This window comes from Rana temporaria, chromosome 8, assembly GCF_905171775.1.
Source record: "Rana temporaria chromosome 8, aRanTem1.1, whole genome shotgun sequence".
Classification (NCBI taxonomy): domain Eukaryota; kingdom Metazoa; phylum Chordata; class Amphibia; order Anura; family Ranidae; genus Rana; species Rana temporaria.
The window spans coordinates 155,258,787-155,280,970 of NC_053496.1; the positions used below are offsets into that span (position 1 = coordinate 155,258,787).

At 44.8% G+C, this 22,184-nt stretch overlaps 3 protein-coding genes and 2 non-coding genes across 5 annotated transcripts in view; 1 reads left to right on the top strand and 4 right to left on the bottom strand.

Annotated features, from left to right (window-relative positions):
* Positions 1 to 15,054: 15,054 nt before the first annotated feature.
* Positions 15,055 to 15,525, bottom strand: LOC120909244 (histone H2B 1.1). Its single transcript, XM_040320966.1, has one exon. The coding sequence runs from the start codon at positions 15,491 to 15,493 to the stop codon at positions 15,113 to 15,115; it is 381 nt and encodes a 126-aa protein (XP_040176900.1). The 5' UTR covers positions 15,494 to 15,525; the 3' UTR covers positions 15,055 to 15,112.
* Positions 15,526 to 15,769: 244 nt separating this feature from the next.
* Positions 15,770 to 16,599, top strand: LOC120909240 (histone H2A type 1). The gene has a single exon (XM_040320963.1). It carries the CDS (start codon positions 15,814 to 15,816, stop codon positions 16,204 to 16,206), a length of 393 nt encoding a protein of 130 aa, XP_040176897.1. The 5' UTR covers positions 15,770 to 15,813; the 3' UTR covers positions 16,207 to 16,599.
* A 976-nt stretch (positions 16,600 to 17,575) lies between these two features.
* LOC120909248 overlaps positions 17,576 to 22,184 on the bottom strand; it is a 65,495-nt gene continuing 60,886 nt past the window's right edge. The window contains exon 3 of the mRNA XM_040320971.1: positions 17,576 to 17,942. Coding sequence (XP_040176905.1) covers positions 17,631 to 17,942 — 312 coding nt within the window. The 3' untranslated portion in view covers positions 17,576 to 17,630. The remainder of the gene's footprint in view (positions 17,943 to 22,184) is intronic.
* LOC120912009 lies at positions 21,804 to 21,922 on the bottom strand. Its single transcript, XR_005742774.1, has one exon. It is a non-coding gene; the product is annotated as a 5S ribosomal RNA (ribosomal RNA).
* On the bottom strand, positions 22,023 to 22,141 carry LOC120912021. The gene has a single exon (XR_005742785.1). It is a non-coding gene; the product is annotated as a 5S ribosomal RNA (ribosomal RNA).

Sequence of the window (22,184 nt, forward strand, 5' to 3'; positions counted from 1 at the left end):
ACATATAAGTAACCTGTGTGCCAAGTTTCATATAAATATCTTTAGCCGTTTGTACGTGATGCTGGAACATACATACATACATACATACATACATACATACATTTATGCACACACACACGTTGAGTTTTATATATATAGATTACCACTAAATTCCTGTGTTAGGAGTGGGGTTGTTATAGTAATCCCGTGTGCTCCATCAGGCCCTTTTTTTAACATGAGATGGTCTGAACAAAACAAAGGAGACAAAAACAGCTCATTTTAACATGGTTGCATCCCAGCTCACGCTCAGTCCCCTGTAGTGCCCACAAGACCCTTTAATATAACATTGTCCCATTGGTTAACTGTCTATATAAATCAATTTGTATTCATATACAATACAGCAGAGTACACAGAATTTGCATACGTCATTAGAAAACATTTTTATAATATATGAACATTGTGTTATTATAGGAGCTCCAATGCCAGTTATCCGCGCCAAGCGCAGAAGGCGCCAGGCCGATGAGGAGGAGGAGGAGGATGCGGCAGAGGAGGATGCGGCAGAGGAGGAGATGGATGAAGAGGAGCAGCCAGGGCCCTCCCACTCCCCAACCCCAGCTCCTGCTGAGGAGCAAGCTGAGGAGCTTCCCCCCCCCACCACCCCAACTTCTCAAGCAGAAGAGCAGGAGGAAGAGAGCGGTCCTGTGAGCCTCGTTCAGGAAGGTAAATATGTGCACAATGATTAATAACATTTCAACAATAAAATGTAGATATAAAAATGGACAACACATAAAGCGCACCTGTCAGATTGTAGAACCATAATATGGTATTGATGCTAGAAGTATACAGGTAGTGCATAATTATTAGGCAAGTTGTATTTTTGAGGATTCATTTTATTATTGAACAACAACCATGTTCTCAATGAACCCCAAAAACTCATTAATATCAAAGCTGAATTTTTTTGGAAGTATTTTTTAGTTTGTTTTTAGTGTTAGTTATTTTCGGGGGATATCTGTGTGTGCAGGTGACTACTATTACTGTGCAGAATTTTTAGGCAACTTAACCAAAAAATAAATATATACCCATTTCAATGATTTATTTTTAAAAGTGAAACCAATATAACATCTCAACATTCACAAATACACATTTCTGACATTTAAAAACAAAACTAAAACAAATCAGTGACCAATATAGCCACCTTTCTTTGCAAGGACACTCGAAAGCCTGACATCCATGGATTCTGTCAGTGTTTTGATCTGTTCACCATCAACATTGCGTGCAGCAGCAACCACAGCCTCCCAGACACTGTTCAGAGAGGTGTACTGTTTTCCCTCCTTGTAAATCCCACATTTGATGATGGACCACAGGTTCTCAATGGGGTTCAGATCAGGTGAACAAGGAGGCCATGTCATTACTTTTTTTTATTTAATACCCTTTCTTGCCAGCCACGCTGTGGAGTACTTTGACACGTGTGATGGAGCATTGTCCTGCATGAAAATCATGTTTTTCTTGAAGGATGGTGACTTTTTCCTGTACCACTGCTTGAAGAAGGTCTCTTCCATAATCTGGCAGTAGGACTGGGAATTGAGCTTGACTCCATCCTCAATCCGAAAAGGCCCCACAAGCTCATCTTTGATGATACCAGCCCAAACCAGTACTCCACCACCACCTTGCTGGCGTCTGAGTCGGACTGGAGCTCCCTGCACTTTACCAATCCAGCCACGGGCTCTTCCATCTGGCCCATCAAGACTCACTCTCATTTCAGCAGTCCATAAAACCTTAGAAAAATCTTTCTTGAGATATTTATTGGCACAGTCTTGACGTTGCAGCTTGTGTGTCTTGTTCAGTGGTCATCGTCTTTCAGCCTTTCTTACCTTGGCCATGTCTCTGGGTATTGCACACCTTGTGCTTTTGGGCACCCCAGTGATGTTGCAGCTCTGAAATATGGCCAATCTTGTGGCAAGTGGCATCTTGGCAGCTGCACGCTTAACTTTTCTCAGTTCATGGGCAGTTATTTTGCACCTTTGTTTTTCCACACGCTTCTTTTGTTTGATGATCACGCTTCAGAAGCTTTGCAACTTTAAGAGTGCTGCATCCCTCTGCTAGATATCTCTCTATTTTGGACTTTTCAGAGTCTGTCAAATCCTTCTTTTGGCCCATTTTGACAAAGAAAAGGAAATTGACTAATAATTATGCACACCTGATATAGAGTGTTGATGTCATTAGACCACACACCTTCTCATTACAGAGTTGTACATTACCTAATATGCCTAATCTGTAGTAGGCTTTCGAGCCTATACAACTTGGAGTAAGACAACATGCATAAAGAGGATGATGTGGTCCAAATACTCATTTGCCTAATAATTCTGCACTCCCGGGATGTGTTAGACACATAACAAGTGTATACACATGATAATGATTGATTAATAAGCAAAAAAAAAATTTTATTTATTTGGTAACGTTATTTTAAATCCAAATTTTTTTTTTATTATATCCTAACAGTATCAGGAAAGATGAGGAGGCAGACCGCGCTCATAAAGACAACCCACCAGAGGATCCAGGCAAATCAGCGCCAGATCCGCTACCTTATTCAGCAAAATGTGCTGCTGGAGCAGCAGCAATTAAAAAATATAGAGAAGCTGGAGCGCCTTCAGAAGCTCAATCAGAGTTATATCTGAAATTATGTTTTTATTAATAAATATTATTTTTTGGAAATGTTTCATTTCTTTTTGAGATAGATTTGTAGGTTTTTCAACACATCTAACTTAACATCAAACAAATCAACATCAACACATTTAACTTCATAATAAGCAAAAACATTTTATACTATTATTTTATTTAACAGTAACCTAGGACAAACTAAAGCACACGACACAGACACGACAAACACAAAATAAACAGTTGAAAAATGAACATAACAAAAGCAACAATATATATATATATATACAAAGAGAGAGAGAGGGAGAGCAAGAAAGAGAGAGAATGCAGATGAGCTCTTGCAGACAGCCCAATGGTTGCAGTATAAATGCCGCAAAACAGTGTTTAACATAAGGTTCATTGTTATAGTTACACTTGCTGTTTAGATCCGGTCTGGTAGCTTGTAGCGGAGGCTGTTGGTGGATCCGCTGTGCCAGAGAGGTCATGAAGCTTTACGCAGCATGGAGGCAGCAGCAGGAGTATTAAAATATAATATAACTAGACAATGCATTTCCTGAGGAAAATGCGAGTGGGAATGCTGAATAGCTTAATTGGTGAGCCCCTTGCCAAAGACATTCACCATAACCACTACACTATCTTTAGGACACACAGCTTCTTTCTCTATCTGCAAAGTATAGCGTATGCTGACTTCCTGGTCGCCCCTCCCCCCTCAATAGGTTTCCCCTCCCCCCCAGGTCAGTGAGGAGGAATATTGCACTGAGGTCAGGAAAGTGATTTATAGAAAGAAATAACATTACAAACGCTTTTAATTCACAGATCTAATACATGATTTAAGCCTCCAAACAAAGCTTAATAAATCCTCAAACGTACATGCAATTGATACAACGACTACACCGTTTGAAATACACGGCCCTTGTAAACGCATCGATATGAAATTTATGTAGATAAACTTAAAAATGTGGCCATGTCTGCGATTTAGAAAAGAGCGTCTTTGTGAGTTCTGCAGCAACATTTTTTAGATAATTTAACATGAGAGTCTATGAGACATAATTTCTGGCTGTTGATCCAATAACTAAAACTAAAATACGTATCGCAGACTTGATCACATTGCCATAAACCAGACAAGCATAGCTACGTTTTGATATAAAAATTGTGTATGAAAAGTAGATCTTGTGGGCGTGAGACCAATTTGTTTCCCCTTTTTGTAAAGATATTTTTAATTACAAAGATCTAGAATGTTAAGGTCACATGACAGACTCTAAATCCCCTCCATAGGATTACATTATAACCTATCGCATTTTTGTGAAAAATTCGCAAAACGTAAATTGCGTTTTCACCAAAAAATTGTAAACGATAACGATCTGAAAAGTCATAGCCGGATAGCTAAATATTTTGTGACCGCTTTACAGTTTTTTCAGTGTCTGTAAGTGAAAGTATGAAGTAGCTGAAACTTTTGGCAGGGCATGTGAATTCAAAGGGGAAAAGGATGTTCTCATTGACTTCATTGTTAAAAAAACGGTCTTAAAAGCTAAAAATTTATAAAAGTGTAAAAAGTAGGAAAAAACTTGAACAAGTCCCATCATTTGCTGAAAGAGACGAACATTTTTACAGTTGAATGGTCTCAATAGCTGAAAGTATGCCGAAGTTACGCAGAACCAAAAAACGTAAGGAATAATAAGATTACTAAATTTACGGATATCAATACTGGAAATGTTTATTAAAGCATTCACACTAATTAAGATTAATACATTTACGGGTATCCATACTAGGAATGCTTATTAAAGCATTCCCACTAAGTATCACACAGGCATGATTTACAAGCAGTAGTGGTAATAGTAATACATAGCATAAAAACACTTGGGGAATACTTTACAGCATCAGTAGTGGTCATAGTAGTCAATAGTGTACCAAAAAATTGGGACACAGGTGTCTTGACTGAGCTGTAATAGTAGTAGTAGACATTGACAATACAGTGTCAAATCACTCGGGCAAGAGGTGCCATGATGAACAGCAGTCTTAATAAGAGTATATAGGGTGTGAAATAACTGCTGACATAGGTGTCTTGACTGGGCAGCAGAAGCAGCAGTAGTAGTATTAACAGTAGTAGTTGATACAGAGTCATATCACATGGGCAGGAGGTGCCATGATGAACAGCAGTAGGAATAGGAGTATATAGAGTGTCAAATAACTGCTGACATAGGTGTCTTGACTGGGCAGCAGCAGCAGAAGCAGCAGTAGTATTAACAGTAGTAGTTGATACAGAGTCATATCACATGGGCAGGAGGTGCCATGATGAACAGCAGTAGGAATAGGAGTATATAGAGTGTCAAATAACTGCTGACATAGGTGTCTTGACTGGGCAGCAGCAGCAGCAGAAGCAGCAGCAGTAGTATTAACAGTAGTAGTTGATACAGAGTCATATCACATGGGCTGGAGTTGCCATGATGTACAGCAGTCTTAATAAGAGTATATAGAGTGTGAAATAACTGCTGACATAGGTGTATTGACTGGGCGGCAGCAGCAGCTGAAGCAGCAGTAGTAGTATTAACAGTAGTAGTTGATACAGAGTCATATCACATGGGCTGGAGTTGCCATGATGTACAGCAGTCTTAATAAGAGTATATAGAGTGTGAAATAACTGCTGACATAGGTGTATTGACTGGGCGGCAGCAGCAGCAGAAGCAGCAGTAGTAGTATTAACAGTAGTAGTTGATACAGAGTCATATCACATGGGCAGGAGTTGCCATGAAGTACAGCAGTCTTAATAAGAGTATATAGAGTGTTAAACAACTGCTGACATAGGTGTATTGACTGGGCGGCAGCAGCAGCTGAAGCAGCAGTAGTAGTATTAACAGTAGTAGTTGATACAGAGTCATATCACATGGGCTGGAGTTGCCATGATGTACAGCAGTCTTAATAAGAGTATATAGAGTGTGAAATAACTGCTGACATAGGTGTATTGACTGGGCGGCAGCAGCAGCAGAAGCAGCAGTAGTAGTATTAACAGTAGTAGTTGATACAGAGTCATATCACATGGGCAGGAGTTGCCATGAAGTACAGCAGTCTTAATAAGAGTATATAGAGTGTTAAACAACTGCTGACATAGGTGTATTGACTGGGCGGCAGCAGCAGCTGAAGCAGCAGTAGTAGTATTAACAGTAGTAGTTGATACAGAGTCATATCACATGGGCAGGAGTTGCCATGATGTACAGCAGTCTTAATAAGAGTATATAGAGTGTGAAATAACTGCTGAGATAGGTGTATTGACTGGGCGGCAGCAGCAGCAGCAGAAGCAGCAGTAGTAGTAGTATTAACAGTAGTAGTTGATACAGAGTCATATCACATGGGCAGGAGGTGCCATGATGAACAGCAGTAGGAATAAGAGTATATAGAGTGTTAAACAACTGCTGACATAGGTGTATTGACTGGGCGGCAGCAGCAGCTGAAGCAGCAGTAGTAGTATTAACAGTAGTAGTTGATACATAGTCATATCACATGGGCAGGAGTTGCCATGATGTACAACAGTCTTAATAAGAGTATATAGGGTGTGAAATAACTTCTGACATAATTGTCTTGACTGATCCAAAGGAGTCATGGGAGAAAATCATGTGGTCAGATGAGACTATAATATAATTTTTTGATCATAATTTCACTAACCGTGTTCGGAGGAAGAATAATGATGAGTACCATGCCAAGAACGCCATCCCTAATGTGAAGCATGGGGGTGGTAGCATCATGCTTTGGTGGTGTTTTTCTGCACATGGGACAGGGTGACTGCACTGTATTAAGGAGAGGATGACCGGGGCCATGTATTGCAAGATTTTGGGCAACAACCTCCTTCCCTGAGTTAGAGCTTTGAAGATGGGTCGAGGCTGGGTCTTCCAACATGAGAATGACCCAAAGCACACAGCCAGGATAACCAAGGATTGGCTCTGTAAGGAGCATATCAAGGTTCTGGCGTGGCCTAGCCAGTCTCCAGACCTAAACCCAATAGAGAATCTTTGGAGGGAGCTCAAACTCCGTGTTTCTCAGCGATAGCCCAGAAACATGACTGATGTAGAGAAGATCTGTGTGGAGGAGTGGGCCAAAATCCCTCCTCCAGTGTGTGCAAAGCTGGTGTAAAACTACAAGAAATGTTTGACCGCTGTAATTGCAAAGAAAGCCTACTGTACCAAATATTAACATTGATTTTCTCTGATGTTGAAATAGTTATATTCAGCACTGTAAATACATCAGGTCCGGGGCTTCATCAGGGAATGCATGGCAAGGGACCCTTCAGCGCCCTGAACCGACGACGGGTGCCAGAAAGTCACCGCCGATCCAGGACTCATTCATCTTTATGAATGTGAGTCTGTCCACGGAGTCTGTGGACAGACGGGTCCTCTTGTCCGTGACCACCCCACCTGCCGCGCTGAATGTCCGCTCAGATAGTACGCTGGAGGGGGGGCAAGACAATAACTCCAGCGCATACTGAGCGAGCTCGCGGCAGGTGTCCAATCTGGCAACCCAGTACTCCATGGGGTCGTCGGTGCTCATACTGTCAGAAGCACCGACGGACGCCATGTAGTCTGCCACCATGTGGGCCAGCCGCTGGTGGTGACTGCTGCTGCTGCTGCTGGTGGTGGTACTGGGTCGCTCGGTTTGGAAGAACATCCTCATCTCTTCCATTAGGTCCCCTGCTCGGCTGCAGCTGGGTGCAGCCACCTGCTGGGTGAGATGAGGGGGGACAACTGGAGGCCGGGGAGTTGCCTGCTCCAACCGTCTGACAATGGCTGCCTGCAGTTCCTCCATCCGGTGCTGCCTCCGGCTGGCTGGGATGAACGGCTCCAGTTTCCCCTTGCACCTGGGATCCAAAAGGGTGGCCATCCAGAAATCATCCCTCGTCTTGATGGTCTTAACCCGGGGGTCCCTCCTGAGGCATCTCAGCATGTGGGCAGCCATGGGGAAGAGCACAGCCCGCTGTGACTCCTCAATGCTGGCCAGGTGAATGAGGTGTGACTCTTCATCCCTGAGGCGCTGCTGGTCAAACTCAGACATGCCCAACCCCCGGACTATCGGTGCCCCCAACACCGGCTCTCCCTCCTGACCAGGCCCTGACTCCGGGACGACACCAGCAACCACCTCCTCCTCCTCTTCATCATCATCCTCCTCCTCCTCCTCCTCCTCCTGGTCCTGGCCCTGGTCTCGGTGGAGCATTGCTGACTCCTCCTGCTCCACCAAGGCACTCTCCCCAGCCTCGAGCAGGCGATCTAGTGTCCTCTCCAGCATGAACAGTATTGGCAGCACGCTATTGAGGCCAATTTGCTCACTGCTGACCATCTTGGTCGCCTGCTCGAAGGAGGACAACACTTGGCAGACCTGGTTTATCTGCCCCCACTGCGCACAGGCGATGAAAGGGAGTTGTGGTGAAGCCCTCTCAGTGCCTAGTTCCATCAGGTACTCCCTCACCGCCCTTTGCTGCTCCCACAACCTCTTCAGCATGTGGAGGGTGGAGTTCCACCGCGTCACACTGTCCACAATCAGCCTGTGAAGGGGCAGATTGTACTTCCGCTGCAATTTGGACAGGGACGCGGTAGCGGTTGGGGAGCGCCTGAAGTGGCTGGCAATCCTACGCGCCTTTGCCACAATGTCACTCAACCCTGGATAAGTGCGCAGGAACTTCTGCACCACCAGGTTGAGGACATGTGCCAGACAGGGCACGTGCGTCAGACTGCCAGCATGGAGGGCGGCGAGTAGGTTGCTGCCGTTATCGCAGACAACCATACCTGGCTGGAGCCTTCGGGGTGTCAGCCACTTCTGGACCTGAGCTTGAAGTGCTTTCAGCACTTCTTCTGCAGTGTGTCTCCGGTCCCCTAAACTAACAAGCTGGAGCACGGCCTGACAGCGCACGTGCCCCACACTTGAGTAGCTACGGGGGCGCTTGCTGGGAGGCTCAGCAGCTGCGGAGACAGTGGCTTGAGGGAGACCAGCAGTTCTCCCCTGGACACCCCGGGGCGGCACCACAAGATCGGTTGCCGACGATCCCTCACCGACGCCTCGGAGGGAAACCCAATGGGCCGTGAAGCTGATGTAGCGTCCCTGCCCATGCCTGCTGGTCCAGCCATCCATTGTCAGATGAACCCTGTCGCTGACAGCGTGATCCAGCGACAGGGTTACATTCTGCACAATGTGCTGGTGTAGGGCAGGGACACCAGTCCTGGCAAAGAAATGGCGGCTGGGGACACGCCATTGGGGTTGGGCCTGCTCCAACATCTGCCTGAAGGGGTTGCTGTCAACTATGTTGAAGGGCAGCAGATGTTGGGCAATAACCCTTGCCAGGAGCCCATTGAGGGAACGCACACGTCGGTCTCCAGGGGGGAAGGGAGTGGTGCGGTCAAAGGCGTCTGAAATCGACGCCTGGCGCCGGACGGCAGTGCGGGACACAGACGTGGAGGGTGCTGTGGAAGTAGAGGTCTGGCTGCCGGTACCAGTACCTCTACTAGAGGGAGCGGGGGGGCATGACCTGCTGGAAACAGATGAAGATGTGGCAGGGGCTGCTGTACCCTGCTCACTTGTGGTGGTGGCGCTGCTACCACCACCACGCTTCATCTCGTCATACAACGCCCAGTGGTTTATCCTCAGGTGCTGGTTCAGGGCTGTGGTACCCACCCGAGCCAAACACTTCCCTCTCTTCACCCTCACTTTACAAATCCGGCAGATGGCCACGGTAGGGTTGTCTGCCACCAGGGTAAAGAAATTCCAGACAGGTGACTTCAGCACCGCCCTCCTGTCAGATGGGGTGACGCTTACTTGCACCTGCTGGGATTCGGTGCGCACAGGTGGAGCTGCCTGCTGCTGCTGCTGCTGCTGCTGCTCCTCCTCCTGACACCTCCTGCTGCCATCACCAGTGGAGACCCTGACGATGGTCTCCCTGGTGGTGACCTGGCGCACCGTTTCACCAGGGTGCCTACCTTCCCCGTCGTCACTGACGTAGTGAGCCGACGCGTCAGATGGCAACCATGATGGGTCACCCTCTTCGCCCCCAGAGATGTCAGACCAAGGGCTGAGATGTGTTGGTCTGAGGGAACCACGTGACATGGAGCCTCTAGCCTGGCTCCGCTGTCCCCTCACCCACGCCTGGGTCTGACTAGGTGCTGCTGTTTCCTGCACCAAAACAGCAGCACCAGTTTGAAGGGATGTCTCTGGGATACTGCCAGCAGGTATCCCATCCTCCTCATCCATCCCTTCAAAAAGGTCCTGACCATCAGGACAGAGCTGGAGGTCTGCCTGATGCATGGCCTCCCCCAAGAGATCCCTATCACTGTCGCTGTCGAACAGTAAGATGCTGGACTCTTGGGGGCTGGGGGGGGGTAGTACAGGCAACGGTGTAATGGTGGTACTACTGTGAGTCGGGACCGACGACTCAGTGGCACTGCTGTGCCCCATGTAGTCCACCACTACTTGAGCCTGAGATGGCAATATCGGGCGGCTGCCCGATGGGAAGAACTCCCGGATCAGGCGTACTCCCCTTGCACCCGATCCTCTACCACTAGTAGGGGCACGAGAGGTACCCCGTGCTGGCAGCGATCCAGCACTGGGAGTAACTCCCCTACCCCTGCTGCCACGGCCACGGATGCCGCTCATTATTGCTGATATGTGTGTGGGGGGGGTAAACTTTATTGGGGGGGGAAAATGTGAACAAAATGTGTTTTTGTGTTTTTTTTACAAGACAGGCACGCAGACAAAGACGTACACAGACAGCTACTAAACTATAAGAAAAGTAGTACACCAGACAAGGACTACAAAATTAAAGAAAAAAAAAAAAGCACTAAACAAACACTAACTTTTTTTTTTTTTTTTTTTTTTAAACACAAAACACAGACACTAAACACACACTAAGCTAAGCTAGATGAAATAAATGTACACTAACAGTGTGTACACTTACTACACAAAATTTAACTAAACTGAACACAAAACTTAGCTTTTATAAAAGCTCTTTAGGGAAAACTAAACAAAATTTGAACTGAGATGCCTATCAAATATCACTGAACAGCGAACCTGCAAGATCTAACAGTAACACAAGATGAACAAAACTTAGCTTTTAGAAAAGCTCTTTTATAAAGCTCAGCAAAATGTGTTCTGAAATCTCTTGCAAATATAACTGAACAGGGAGGATTGCAGGATCAAACAGTAACACAAATGAAAAAAACAGCACAAAACAGCACAAAACGTAGCTTTGAAAAAAGCTCTTGGGTCTATTGCTTTGAAAAAAGCAGTTGATATACTGGAAAAGATCCACTGGAATCACTAAATAGCAATGCTGGTGATGATCTAAATCAATCAAGAACAAAGACACAGGAAACCAGGAACACAGAAACAGCCTCCACACTCTATAGCCAGCTTCTGAATCTGCAATGAAATGGTGCTGGGAGTGAGCTTATATAATGTCCATGCAGGCAGGTTCCTATTGGTTGCTAACCTGTGACGAGTGTGGAAGGAGAACTCTGATTGGCTCTGATGCAAAAGGGCGGAGCAAATAATCGCGCAATATTCCTATTGCCGAATATTCGCATTGCGAATATTCGGCAATATAAAATGATCGCTTCAGCTACTCGGCCCAATGGCTCTAATCATACCAGCAATGCTTTCAGACGTCTATGGAGATCACTAGGATGTGATCTGTTTTAAAAATGAAACTGTAAAAATCGCTCTGATGCGGAAGATCGGGGCGAGGAAAATAATCGCGCGATATTGCGTTTGCCGAATAATCGCATTGCGATCTTTCTGGAAAATTCAATGAACGCTTCAGCTACTCGGCCCAGGGTCTCTAATGATACCAGCAATGCTTTTAGACGTCGATGGAGATATCTAGGATGTGATCTGATTAAAAAAAAAAATTGTAAAAAATCGAATATTCGGAATTGCGAATATTCACCGCGAATTTCGAAATATAGCGCGATTTCTCGAATATGCTATATTCGAGTCGAATATTCGCAATGCGAATATTCGTGAGCAACACTAACTTTCAGCACAAGACTGGTTGGAAAACAATGTGAAGGAACTGGAGGCACTGTCAGCAACCCAATCTACTACCGCCTGTTCTGCTCCTGGCCTCAACATTCATAGAGCTGGATTAGGCCCAACCAAATACCGCTGCAGGCTCTGTCGGCTACTCGCACCTGTGAAAGGTGTTTCACTTGTGTGTGTAGCTGGCACAGATCGACCACGTCCTCTCCCTGTAACAGGAGCTCCACCAGCAGCACCACGACCGCGGCCACGTCCCTTATTTGACGTTTTCCTCATATTTCTCAAATGTAGGGTCTTGCCCTAATTTTGAGAAATTTTAAATACAAAAATAGTGTAATATAGTGAAATAGGCAGATATTCACCTATATATTTCTCTACCTAGAGCAAAAAGCAGGTAACCCAGCCCTAAACAATTGTACTGCACAGACAGTATTTGACAGGGGACAGGTAGAGTGTGCTGGTGAAATGGCCAGAGATTCACCAATATATTTCTCTAACTAGAGCAAGCAGCAGGTAACCCAGCCCTAAACAATGCACTATATGAAGCAGATGTCACAGAAATCAAGAGTGCTGGTTTAGATTTCTGAAGCAGCATACACCTCGCTGACACTGTCCCTCAAAATCTGGAGCCTGTCCCTACAATAGCTACACCAGACTGACGAGCGGCCCATAAACCATAAGATGATATTGATGTCAAATAAATAAATTGTGTTTTTTTTAGATTTCTGAAGCAGGATCAAACCTCTCTGACACTGTCCCTAAGCATCATCCGCAGCCTCTCCCTGTCATAACTAGAGCGGAGTTCTATGAATAAAGAATGCTTGTATGAATGTATGAAGCAGGATCAAACCTCACTGACACTTTCCCTAAGCAGCAGATTCAGCAGCCTTTCCCTATCATAACTGAAGCAGAGTGACAATCTGTGCTGTGTGCCTCTATCTAATATAGAGGCTGGTCACATGCTGGGTCACATGCTGCACTGGCCAATCACAGCCATGCCATAAGTAGGCATGACTGTGATCAGTTCCCAGTCACAGTAGTAAAACGAATGGCGATTGGCTGCCGTGCCGCGCGCCAAAACATACCCGAACCCAGACTTTTTTTCAATTATTCGGGTTCAGGTTCGGGAGCAAAAAAAAAAAACAAAGTCTGTACCGACCCCGAACTTTACAGTTCGGGTTCGCTCAACCCTAATCACGGAATATAACACCCCCCCAACACACACACACACACACACACACACTGAAATAACATATTATACATGATAAAACCCATTGACATGATAAGGGGTATATGTAAACACTAACTCTGTTCATTTATTTAATCATTGTAACTTTGTGCATTTATATTCACTTTGTATCATGACTGTCCAGACATTAACACGATTTGTGAAAAGTTTAAGACAATTTATAAAACAGAAAACAAGCTTATCGGTCAAAAATGATGCACTGAAAATAAAATATTATAGATGTTTAACCACTACAGACCCGCGCTATAGCCGAATGACAGCTTCAGCGCGGATCTGAATATCCAACAGGCCGTCAATTGATGGCCGCCCCTTTGGGCGTTCCCCGCGCGCGCTCCAGAGCGCGCTGCGGGGAAACTCTGTGTTGGCCGTGTCACTTGGACACAGCCAATCACAGATCGCCGCGAACGGCCAATCAGAGTGGCCGTTTGCGATGCGATCTGTGCGGCCAATGAGAGATGATCTCATATGTTTACATATGAGATCATCTCTCAGGCCCCATACACACCATAGAATCTATCCGCAGATAAATCCCATCAAATGGGTTTCTGCGGATAGATCCTATGGTGTGTACACTCCGTCGGATATTTATCCGCAGATAAATCTCCCCTGGGATGGATTTCCAGCAGATGGATATTTGCTGACATGCTCAACAAATCCATCTGCTGGAATCCATTCCAACGGATGGATCCGCTCGTCTGTACAGACTTACCAGATCCATCCGCCCAAAGGGATTCCCCGCACGCGTCGTAATGATTTGACGCATGCGTGGAATTCCTTATATGACAGCGTCGCGCCCGTCGCCGCGTCATAATAGCGGCGACGGCGCGACACGTCATCGGCAGAGGATTTCAGCGCGGATTTCAATGTGATGGTGTGTACACGCCATCGCATAGAAATCTTCTGAAATCCTCGAGAGGATTTATCCGCGGATACGGTCCGCTGGACCGTATCTGCGGATAAATCCTCTCGTGTGTATGGGGCCTCATTGCCGGCTCACACAGAGACAGCGTCCTGTCTCTGGAGAGGAGACCGATCTGTGTCTCTTGTACATAGGGACACAGATCGGTCACCTCCCCCAGTCACCCCCCTTCCCCCACAGTTAGAACACTAAGCAGTATACACATTTAACCCCTTCCTCATCCCCTAGTGTTAACCCCTTCAATGCCAGTCACATTTATACAGTAATTAGTGCATATTTATAGCACTGATCGCAGTATAAATGTGAATGGCGCCAAAAATGTTTCAAAAGTGTCCGATGTGTCCACCATAACGTCGCAGTCCCAATAAAAATCGCAGATCGCCGCCATTTCTAGTAAAAAAAAAATAATAAAAAAAAAATAATTCTGTCCCCTATATTGTAGGCGCTATAACTTTTGCGCAAACCAGTCGCTTATTGCGATTTTTTTTTTTTTTTTACCAAAAATATGTAGAAGAATACGTATCGCCCTAAACTGAGAAAAAAAAATTGTTTTTTTTTAAAAAATTGGGATATTTATTATAGCAACAAGTAAAAAATATTGTATTTTTTTTCAAAATTGTCGCTCTTTTTTGTTTATAGCGCAAAAAATAAAAACCGCACAGGCATTCAAATACCACCAAAAGAAAGCTCTACTTGTGGGAAAAAAAGGACGTCAATTTTGTTTGGGAGCCATGTCGCACGACCGCGCAATTGTCAGTTAAAGCGACGCAGTGCCGGAAGCTGAAATTTCACCTGGGCAGGAGGGGGGTATATGTGCCCAGTAAGCAAGTGGTTAATATAAAAATCTGCCTTCAATTTTCTAAAAAAAAAAAAAGCTCCCATGTATTAGCTGACTAACACTGACACCTAGTGGTGATAAAATGCATGGGAAGATATTGGATGGTTAGTTCTCACTAGCAGACAATATTCATGTATAAATTAGATCTTCCGGATATCCATTCTACAGAACGGGACTAAGTGGGAGAAAAAAAAAACAAAAAAAAAAACACACACCTTCTGGAATTCCTCAATAAAGGAAATCTGGAAGACTAGCTGGGGTTCGAATGGATTTATTTTAATACATCCACAAATGTATAACTCCATCAGATTGTACAAACATGATTGATATCCTATAATTAGTTTATTCTTCACTTATGTTTAGAATCTCTAATTGATACAATGTGATGAGAGCTCATTGATGGAAATGGTGGGTGGCTCTTAGAAGAGCCTTTGTGTCTTGTGTTGGGATGATGATGATGGGGGGATTACTTGGCGCTGGTGTACTTGGTGACGGCCTTGGTGCCCTCGGAGACGGCGTGCTTGGCCAGCTCTCCGGGCAGGAGGAGGCGGACGGCGGTCTGGATCTCCCGGGAGGTGATGGTGCGGCGCTTGTTGTAATGAGCCAGGCGGGAAGATTCTCCGGCGATGCGCTCGAAGATGTCATTGACAAAGGAGTTCATGATGCCCATGGCCTTGGAGGAGATGCCGGTGTCGGGGTGGACCTGCTTGAGCACCTTGTACACGTAGATGGCATAACTCTCCTTCCTGCTCTTCCTCCGCTTCTTGCCGTCCTTCTTCTGGCTCTTGGTGACGGCTTTCTTGGAACCCTTCTTGGGCGCCGGGGCGGACTTGGCTGGTTCAGGCATTATTAGGGTTAATGGTATTTTCTCTGTGAAGGGAAAGTGTGCTGGAGCCGCCCTTGTGTGCTGCTTATATAGGCGTCTTATGCAAATGAGTCCACACCCCTCCTCACTCTTCTATTGGAGGGTTAAGTCATGTGATGGAGAGTGACGTGATAATTTAATTCCTTTTCAATGGATTGGTTTAGAGAGAAGTCAAGGCTCTATTGGCTGGATTCAAACGTGACCAATCGCAGCGTGTGACGTCGGAGCACTGAGTGTATAAATGAAGGGGAGTGATATGTGGGGTGATATTCTCCATTGAATAACCCAATCATCCACCTACAATGTCAGGACGCGGCAAACAAGGAGGCAAGGTTCGGGCTAAGGCCAAGACACGCTCATCCCGGGCTGGTCTGCAGTTCCCAGTCGGTCGTGTTCACCGCCTGCTCAGGAAGGGCAACTATGCCGAGCGGGTCGGGGCCGGAGCTCCAGTGTATCTCGCCGCCGTCCTCGAGTATCTCACGGCTGAGATCCTTGAGCTGGCCGGCAACGCCGCCCGCGACAACAAGAAGACCCGCATCATCCCCCGACACCTCCAGCTGGCCGTCCGCAACGACGAGGAGCTCAACAAGCTGCTGGGCGGCGTCACCATCGCCCAGGGAGGAGTCCTGCCCAACATCCAGGCCGTGCTGCTGCCCAAGAAGACCGAGAGCCACAAGGCCACCAAATCCAAGTAATCCCGATCACTTCATTCCCCTCCATTACCCAACACAACAAAGGCTCTTCTAAGAGCCACCCACCTTTCCATACAAAGAGCCCGACACACAAAATAGTTTCCATTCCTGTTCTCCGATATTTCTAATGTGGTAAATGGTTCACTCTAAAAGCAAACACTTTGAATGTATTCATTACAGGTAGGAAGATTCAGCCGCATTATACCTCGCCATACAAAGAGACGCACACCCATTGTTATTGGGAGATCTGATTGTAAAAATAGACAACCAAAAGTGATGTTTTGTTTTACATGTTGGAAATAAAATGGTTCCTCTGACTAGGTAGTGTGATCCTGATGGGGGGGACAATGTGTTGGGATGACACGTGTCAGTAATAATAAATGGTGATAGATTTTATATTGGAACGCTTTCAGTGTCGTATTATAGAGCAATGTGATCTCATTACAGGGATTTGATTCTCCTCCATCTCTTAGTTCTCATGGATTTCTTCTTAAGATCACAAATCATTCTATAAATACCAACAAATCATTCTTCAAACTGGAAAGGAGCCCACTGATCTCATCCCCTTTCTTCACACCTCCCACATGGAAATAGACATTGATAAACTGTCCCCTTCATTTCAGTTTAATTCCCCAACAATAACCTGGAAATGGTATTTTTTTGTACTGCAGATCATTAGAAAATGGAGAGCGCGCAGACATTCTATGGAGCATTGCTGGCTGTGGCGCCAAGATTTCACATTACACACACAACGCGATTTTTATCGTTCTTTATGACTGAAAATAAAGCATTGATCACATAAAAATCTGATAATGAAATGTACATGTCACTGAGCGATATTTATTGTTCTCTCCTACATGTAGCGGTGACAGATTTTCACACCCCGAATAGGTCTATAAAGACATGTGAGGCGACTGGTAGTACTCAGGACACCGCCAGAGAAATATGAACAATGATGTCACAAAACACGTGTTTCATGTCTGAAATGAAATCAGGTCGGTTTCCTGTTTAGGTTCCAAATATTTGATTTTGTTCGCAGAATAAATTGTCGCGGCCCCGCCCCCTTCAGCTCTTTATAAAGACATGGCAGGAGGGTGACAGAAATGTAGGAGAGATGAGAGCCACATACAGAACCAATCGATTTTTATTGACTAAGGAAAAGGGTTTTTTTATCGCTGGAACAACCTACCCGACAAATAATAAAAGTGAGATAACGATATTGTAAGACGATTTATACACAGATCTGCTGTACATCTAAAATCGTACAATCGGATTGTATAGTGTATGTTTAGCTAGAAAGAACTTCCTTCCCCACATACTAAAACGTTCTAACGCCAGGAGAAATAAAGTGAGCCCTTTATATGAGAAGGTGGGTGGCCCTGAGAAGGGCCTTTGTGTAGGGGAAGTGGATAGGTGTTCATGAGGATTTAGCCTCCGAATCCGTAGAGAGTGCGGCCCTGGCGTTTGAGAGCATAGACGACATCCATGGCGGTGACGGTCTTCCTCTTGGCGTGCTCGGTGTAGGTGACGGCATCGCGGATGACATTCTCCAGGAAGACTTTGAGCACTCCGCGGGTCTCCTCATAGATGAGTCCGGAGATGCGCTTGACACCCCCTCTGCGGGCCAAACGTCGGATGGCGGGTTTGGTGATGCCCTGGATGTTGTCCCGGAGCACCTTCCTGTGCCGCTTAGCGCCTCCTTTCCCCAGACCCTTCCCTCCTTTACCGCGACCAGACATCTCGGAAATCTGCGTTATTCAGACAAACAGTAAAGAAACCGCACACAGCCACCTCCTTATATACAGCCTGGGCGGACCTGATGGAAACCTTCATGGGAAGGAGGCGGAGTCACACACATTCACTACAATGCAAAATAAATAAATAGAAGATTTAATTTATTTCTAAGGCTCCTAAATATTCTGTGGTAATCAAATATATTAATGAAACAGCAATACATTTCCAGAAGATGAATTTATTCCTTCTTCTCAATGCTTTTCTATTCATATCTGGAGATTACACGGAGAACATTAATCTTTAACTCTTCATAACAGAAACACAATCAGCAGCTTCAATTGTTCATATTTATACAACATTATTTCTAAAGGAAAATAAAGTAGCACATTGCCTCCGACATCTCACCTTCCTGGGTGTGATGATGTGCGGACCTGAAGGGAAACATGTGGATAAGGGGTGGGTCTAGTCATGTATTTCACTGCAAAGAAGTTCATTTATTTAGAAGATTTTCAATATTTTGCTTAACGGATGTAATTCACCAGAAGCACAACTTTGTCTGTATTGATGAATTGTACATATTTGTCTGATATGTGATGATTATTACCTATTTCTACCAATAATGTCACATTTCCAGATCTCTATATAGGACAAGCAAAATGTGTGCAATCTGCTATATGTATAAATTATATATCAGAAAGAGAGCGAGAGAAGGAAAAACAAAAACAAGTGAATATATATATATATATATATATATATATATATATATATATATATATATATATATATATATATATATATATATATATATTTCACTTGTTTTTATTTTTCCTTCTCTCGCTCTCAGGACATGGCAGTTGGAATAAAAGAGAACCTATGAAAATGTTTTACATTTATTTAATAATCTTCAGATTTCTCGGATAAATGTCTCATCTGATGATCTCAGTGTCGGATTTGGCGGGATAATGGGGCTGATTATTTCTCTGTAACGTTCTTCACAATTCAGGCGGGCAAATTTGAAAGTAGCAATTTGAAATACGAGCCAATCAGAGCAGTGGGCGTTTCCTTCACCAGCCAGTAATGTCTTTCTGATGAGAATTTCAAAGAAATGTGTTCTGAGATCTTTCTCCTTTTTCAGCCCAGAAAATACTTGTTCTGTAGACTTTTCATTGATCTCTATAGAAAACATTCTCTAGCAGGGCGGATTCTGTAAGTAAAAGAAAAGACTAGAAGAAATGTGACATTCATCTTTCTATCGGATTTATTATTCTTGGTTAGATAAACTGCCCGACAATTCAGAAGAGTGTTGATCGATGTTCCCGGAGGAAGAGATATCAGATTTTAGAGTCGGATTATTCTTTCTATCGGAGATCATTAAAACGTTCCATAGAATGTCGGCGGGAAATTTGACTGAATCAATTTCATATTTGCACCAATCACAGTTTTGGGTGATTTCTTCAGAAAAAATGTATTGAGTGTGAAGGAGGATCTGAGTTCCATTCAGCTGGGGGATGTTGGTTTGGTATTTAATATTGAATGATCTCTGATCTCCAGAAGATGTTCAGCAGAATTAAAGGATGAAGGACAATTAAAACCAGTCCCTGGAAGGAGATCACATTGTTCCTTCACACGAAATACATTTGAATACATGATACAAATCATAGAAACTCTGAATTGCTGTTAGGATGGACAGACATGTAGGGCTGGATGGTTTTGATTGGAAGGGTTTAGCGGTGAGTAGACGATCAGCATAGAAAGATTGGAATGAATGGAGATTAGAGAATGATGTACTGTGATCACATTTCCTGTCATTACTTCCTCACCTGTATTACAAGTCTGAGTGTGATAAGAAAACAAAGGGTTTGCCTTTACAGGGAACTTTACCTGACATTATTAATAATATATAACTTGATTGGAGAATAAGAATAGATACCAGGCATGTCCGGCTCTATGCAGAGAGATGTGGGTGGCATGTTTGTGAGGCTATGCTAAAATAATAATATTGATCTTTAGATGTGGAGTAGATCGGTCAGACTAGGAGGGGAATGAATAAACCTTCCTTCTATTCCCTCCCTGGTTCTAGATTTTTTGCGGAGATCATCTCCTTTTTCTGCCTGTATACATTCCCTATTCATCGCCTTGTACTGGGCCCACACCCAAGTGTTTTACCAGGAATGACCACAAGGTGGCAGAGCTGAATAAACACTTATGCCGCGAAGTTCTTAACACGCAACACAATCGGGAGATAGAAGTGAGAAAAACGAAACATTGTATCTACTCAATCATCCCGGACAAATCTTTGTCTATTTGTATCATTTTCAATCATCAACAGCAGATCAATGTACATAGATAAAGCCATAAGCTGCCTGATAGGTAAATGACACAAAATATATACAAAGTATCAGCTACATACAAATGTGATCACCATATCACCTCGGACAGCACACAGGCCTTTATAGAAGTTAGAGGTGGAGAATTGCCCCTAGGGCATCGGACATATTCATCACCTTTACTAATATCTACACATTTATAAGTGAACTTACACATGATCTCCAATCCTGGAAACCATTTCATTCTCATCATTCCCCAGTGTCTAAAAAATCAAACAAACAAACAAAAATAAAAACAAAACAAAACAAAAAAAAAAAAAAAATCAATCATTGTATTATCGCCATTAGGGGATTGAAAAATGCAAAGTGTTAATATTAAAAGGAGTTTCGATTGAATTAAACATACAAGATGTGCATATTGCAATCAAAGTGAATGTTCAGCCTAAACGTTTTTTTTTTTTTTTTTTTTTAGTTTTGGATTAACATGAGGAAAGGTTACAACCTCTGTCAGGTTTTTACTACTTTAAAACAATCCATATAGAAGTGCAAAGCTTCATTGATAAACTTGCAAACCACAAAGTGTGCGCCCCATACACTCTTCATTGTGATTTCCTCCACCAACAACCACATAGAGCAGATTACCAGACACACCTGATATGTTGGAAAGTCATACAGTGGGGGTGACCCCATCCCTTTTTACATCAAATGCCCGTGGCATGATGGGAATGTGATGTAATAAGGGGTGGGGTCGCCGGGTGGCATCACCTGGTGACCACGCCCCATGCCTATATAAGTCGTTGTGCAACGTGCACACGGCATTACAGCGGTAGAGGTTGTTGTGTCAACATTGCTAGAAGAGAAGAGGGAACAAGACGGCAAAGAAGTCCGGGGGCCCCACTTGTAAAAGAGCTTAAAGAATAAAGTGAGGGCCCCTGGCAGAACGCCCCCCGAGCTGACTAATAAATTACTTTTATTTTTTTATTTAACATTTTTCTCCCAGGTGAATGGGTAGGGGTACGATGTACCCGATACTCATTCACATAGGGTGGGAGGACAGGATCTGGGGGCCGCCTTATTAAAGGGGGCTACCAGATTCTGATAAGCCCCCCGCTCGAAGACCCTGACAACCAACGGCCAGGGTTTTTGGGAAGAGGCCCTTGTCCCCATCAACATGGGGACAATGGTGCTTTGGGGTGGGGGGCGTCGTGCCCCCCTGCTCCAAAGCACCCACCCCCCCCCCCAATTTTGAGGGCATGCGGTCTGCTACAGTTCAAGAGGGGGGGGCGCTCGCTCGGCCCCACCCCCATTCCTCACTGACCGGGCTGCGTGCTCGAATAAGGGTCTGGTATGTAAGTACCATCCAGGTACTAACCAGGCCCGACCTTGCTTAGCCTCCGAGATCAGACGAGATCGGGAGCTTTCAAGGTGATGTGGCCGAAGGCGATAACCAAGGCTGTCCTTAACTCTCTTGAAGATAGCATGCAAGAAAGACTGGGGAAAAAAAGAGATTCAAGACTCCACCACGACAACCAAAAAAAAAGCCTACAGCACCTGGTATTCCCAGGCGGTCTCCCATCCAGGTACTAACCAGGCCCGACCCTGCTTAGCCTCCGAGATCAGACGAGATCGGGCGCTTTCAGGGTGATGTGGCCGTAGGCGATAACCATGGCTGTCCTTAACTCTCTTGAAGATAGCATGGAAGAAAGACTCGGGGAAAAAAAAGATTCAAGGACTCCACCACACCAACTAAAAAAAAAAAGCCTACAGCACCTGGTATTCCCAGGCGGTCTCCCATCCAGGTACTAACCAGGCCCGACCCTGCTTAGCCTCCGAGATCAGACGAGATCGGGCGCTTTCAGGGTGATGTGGCCGTAGGCGATAACCATGGCTGTCCTTAACTCTCTTGAAGATAGCATGGAA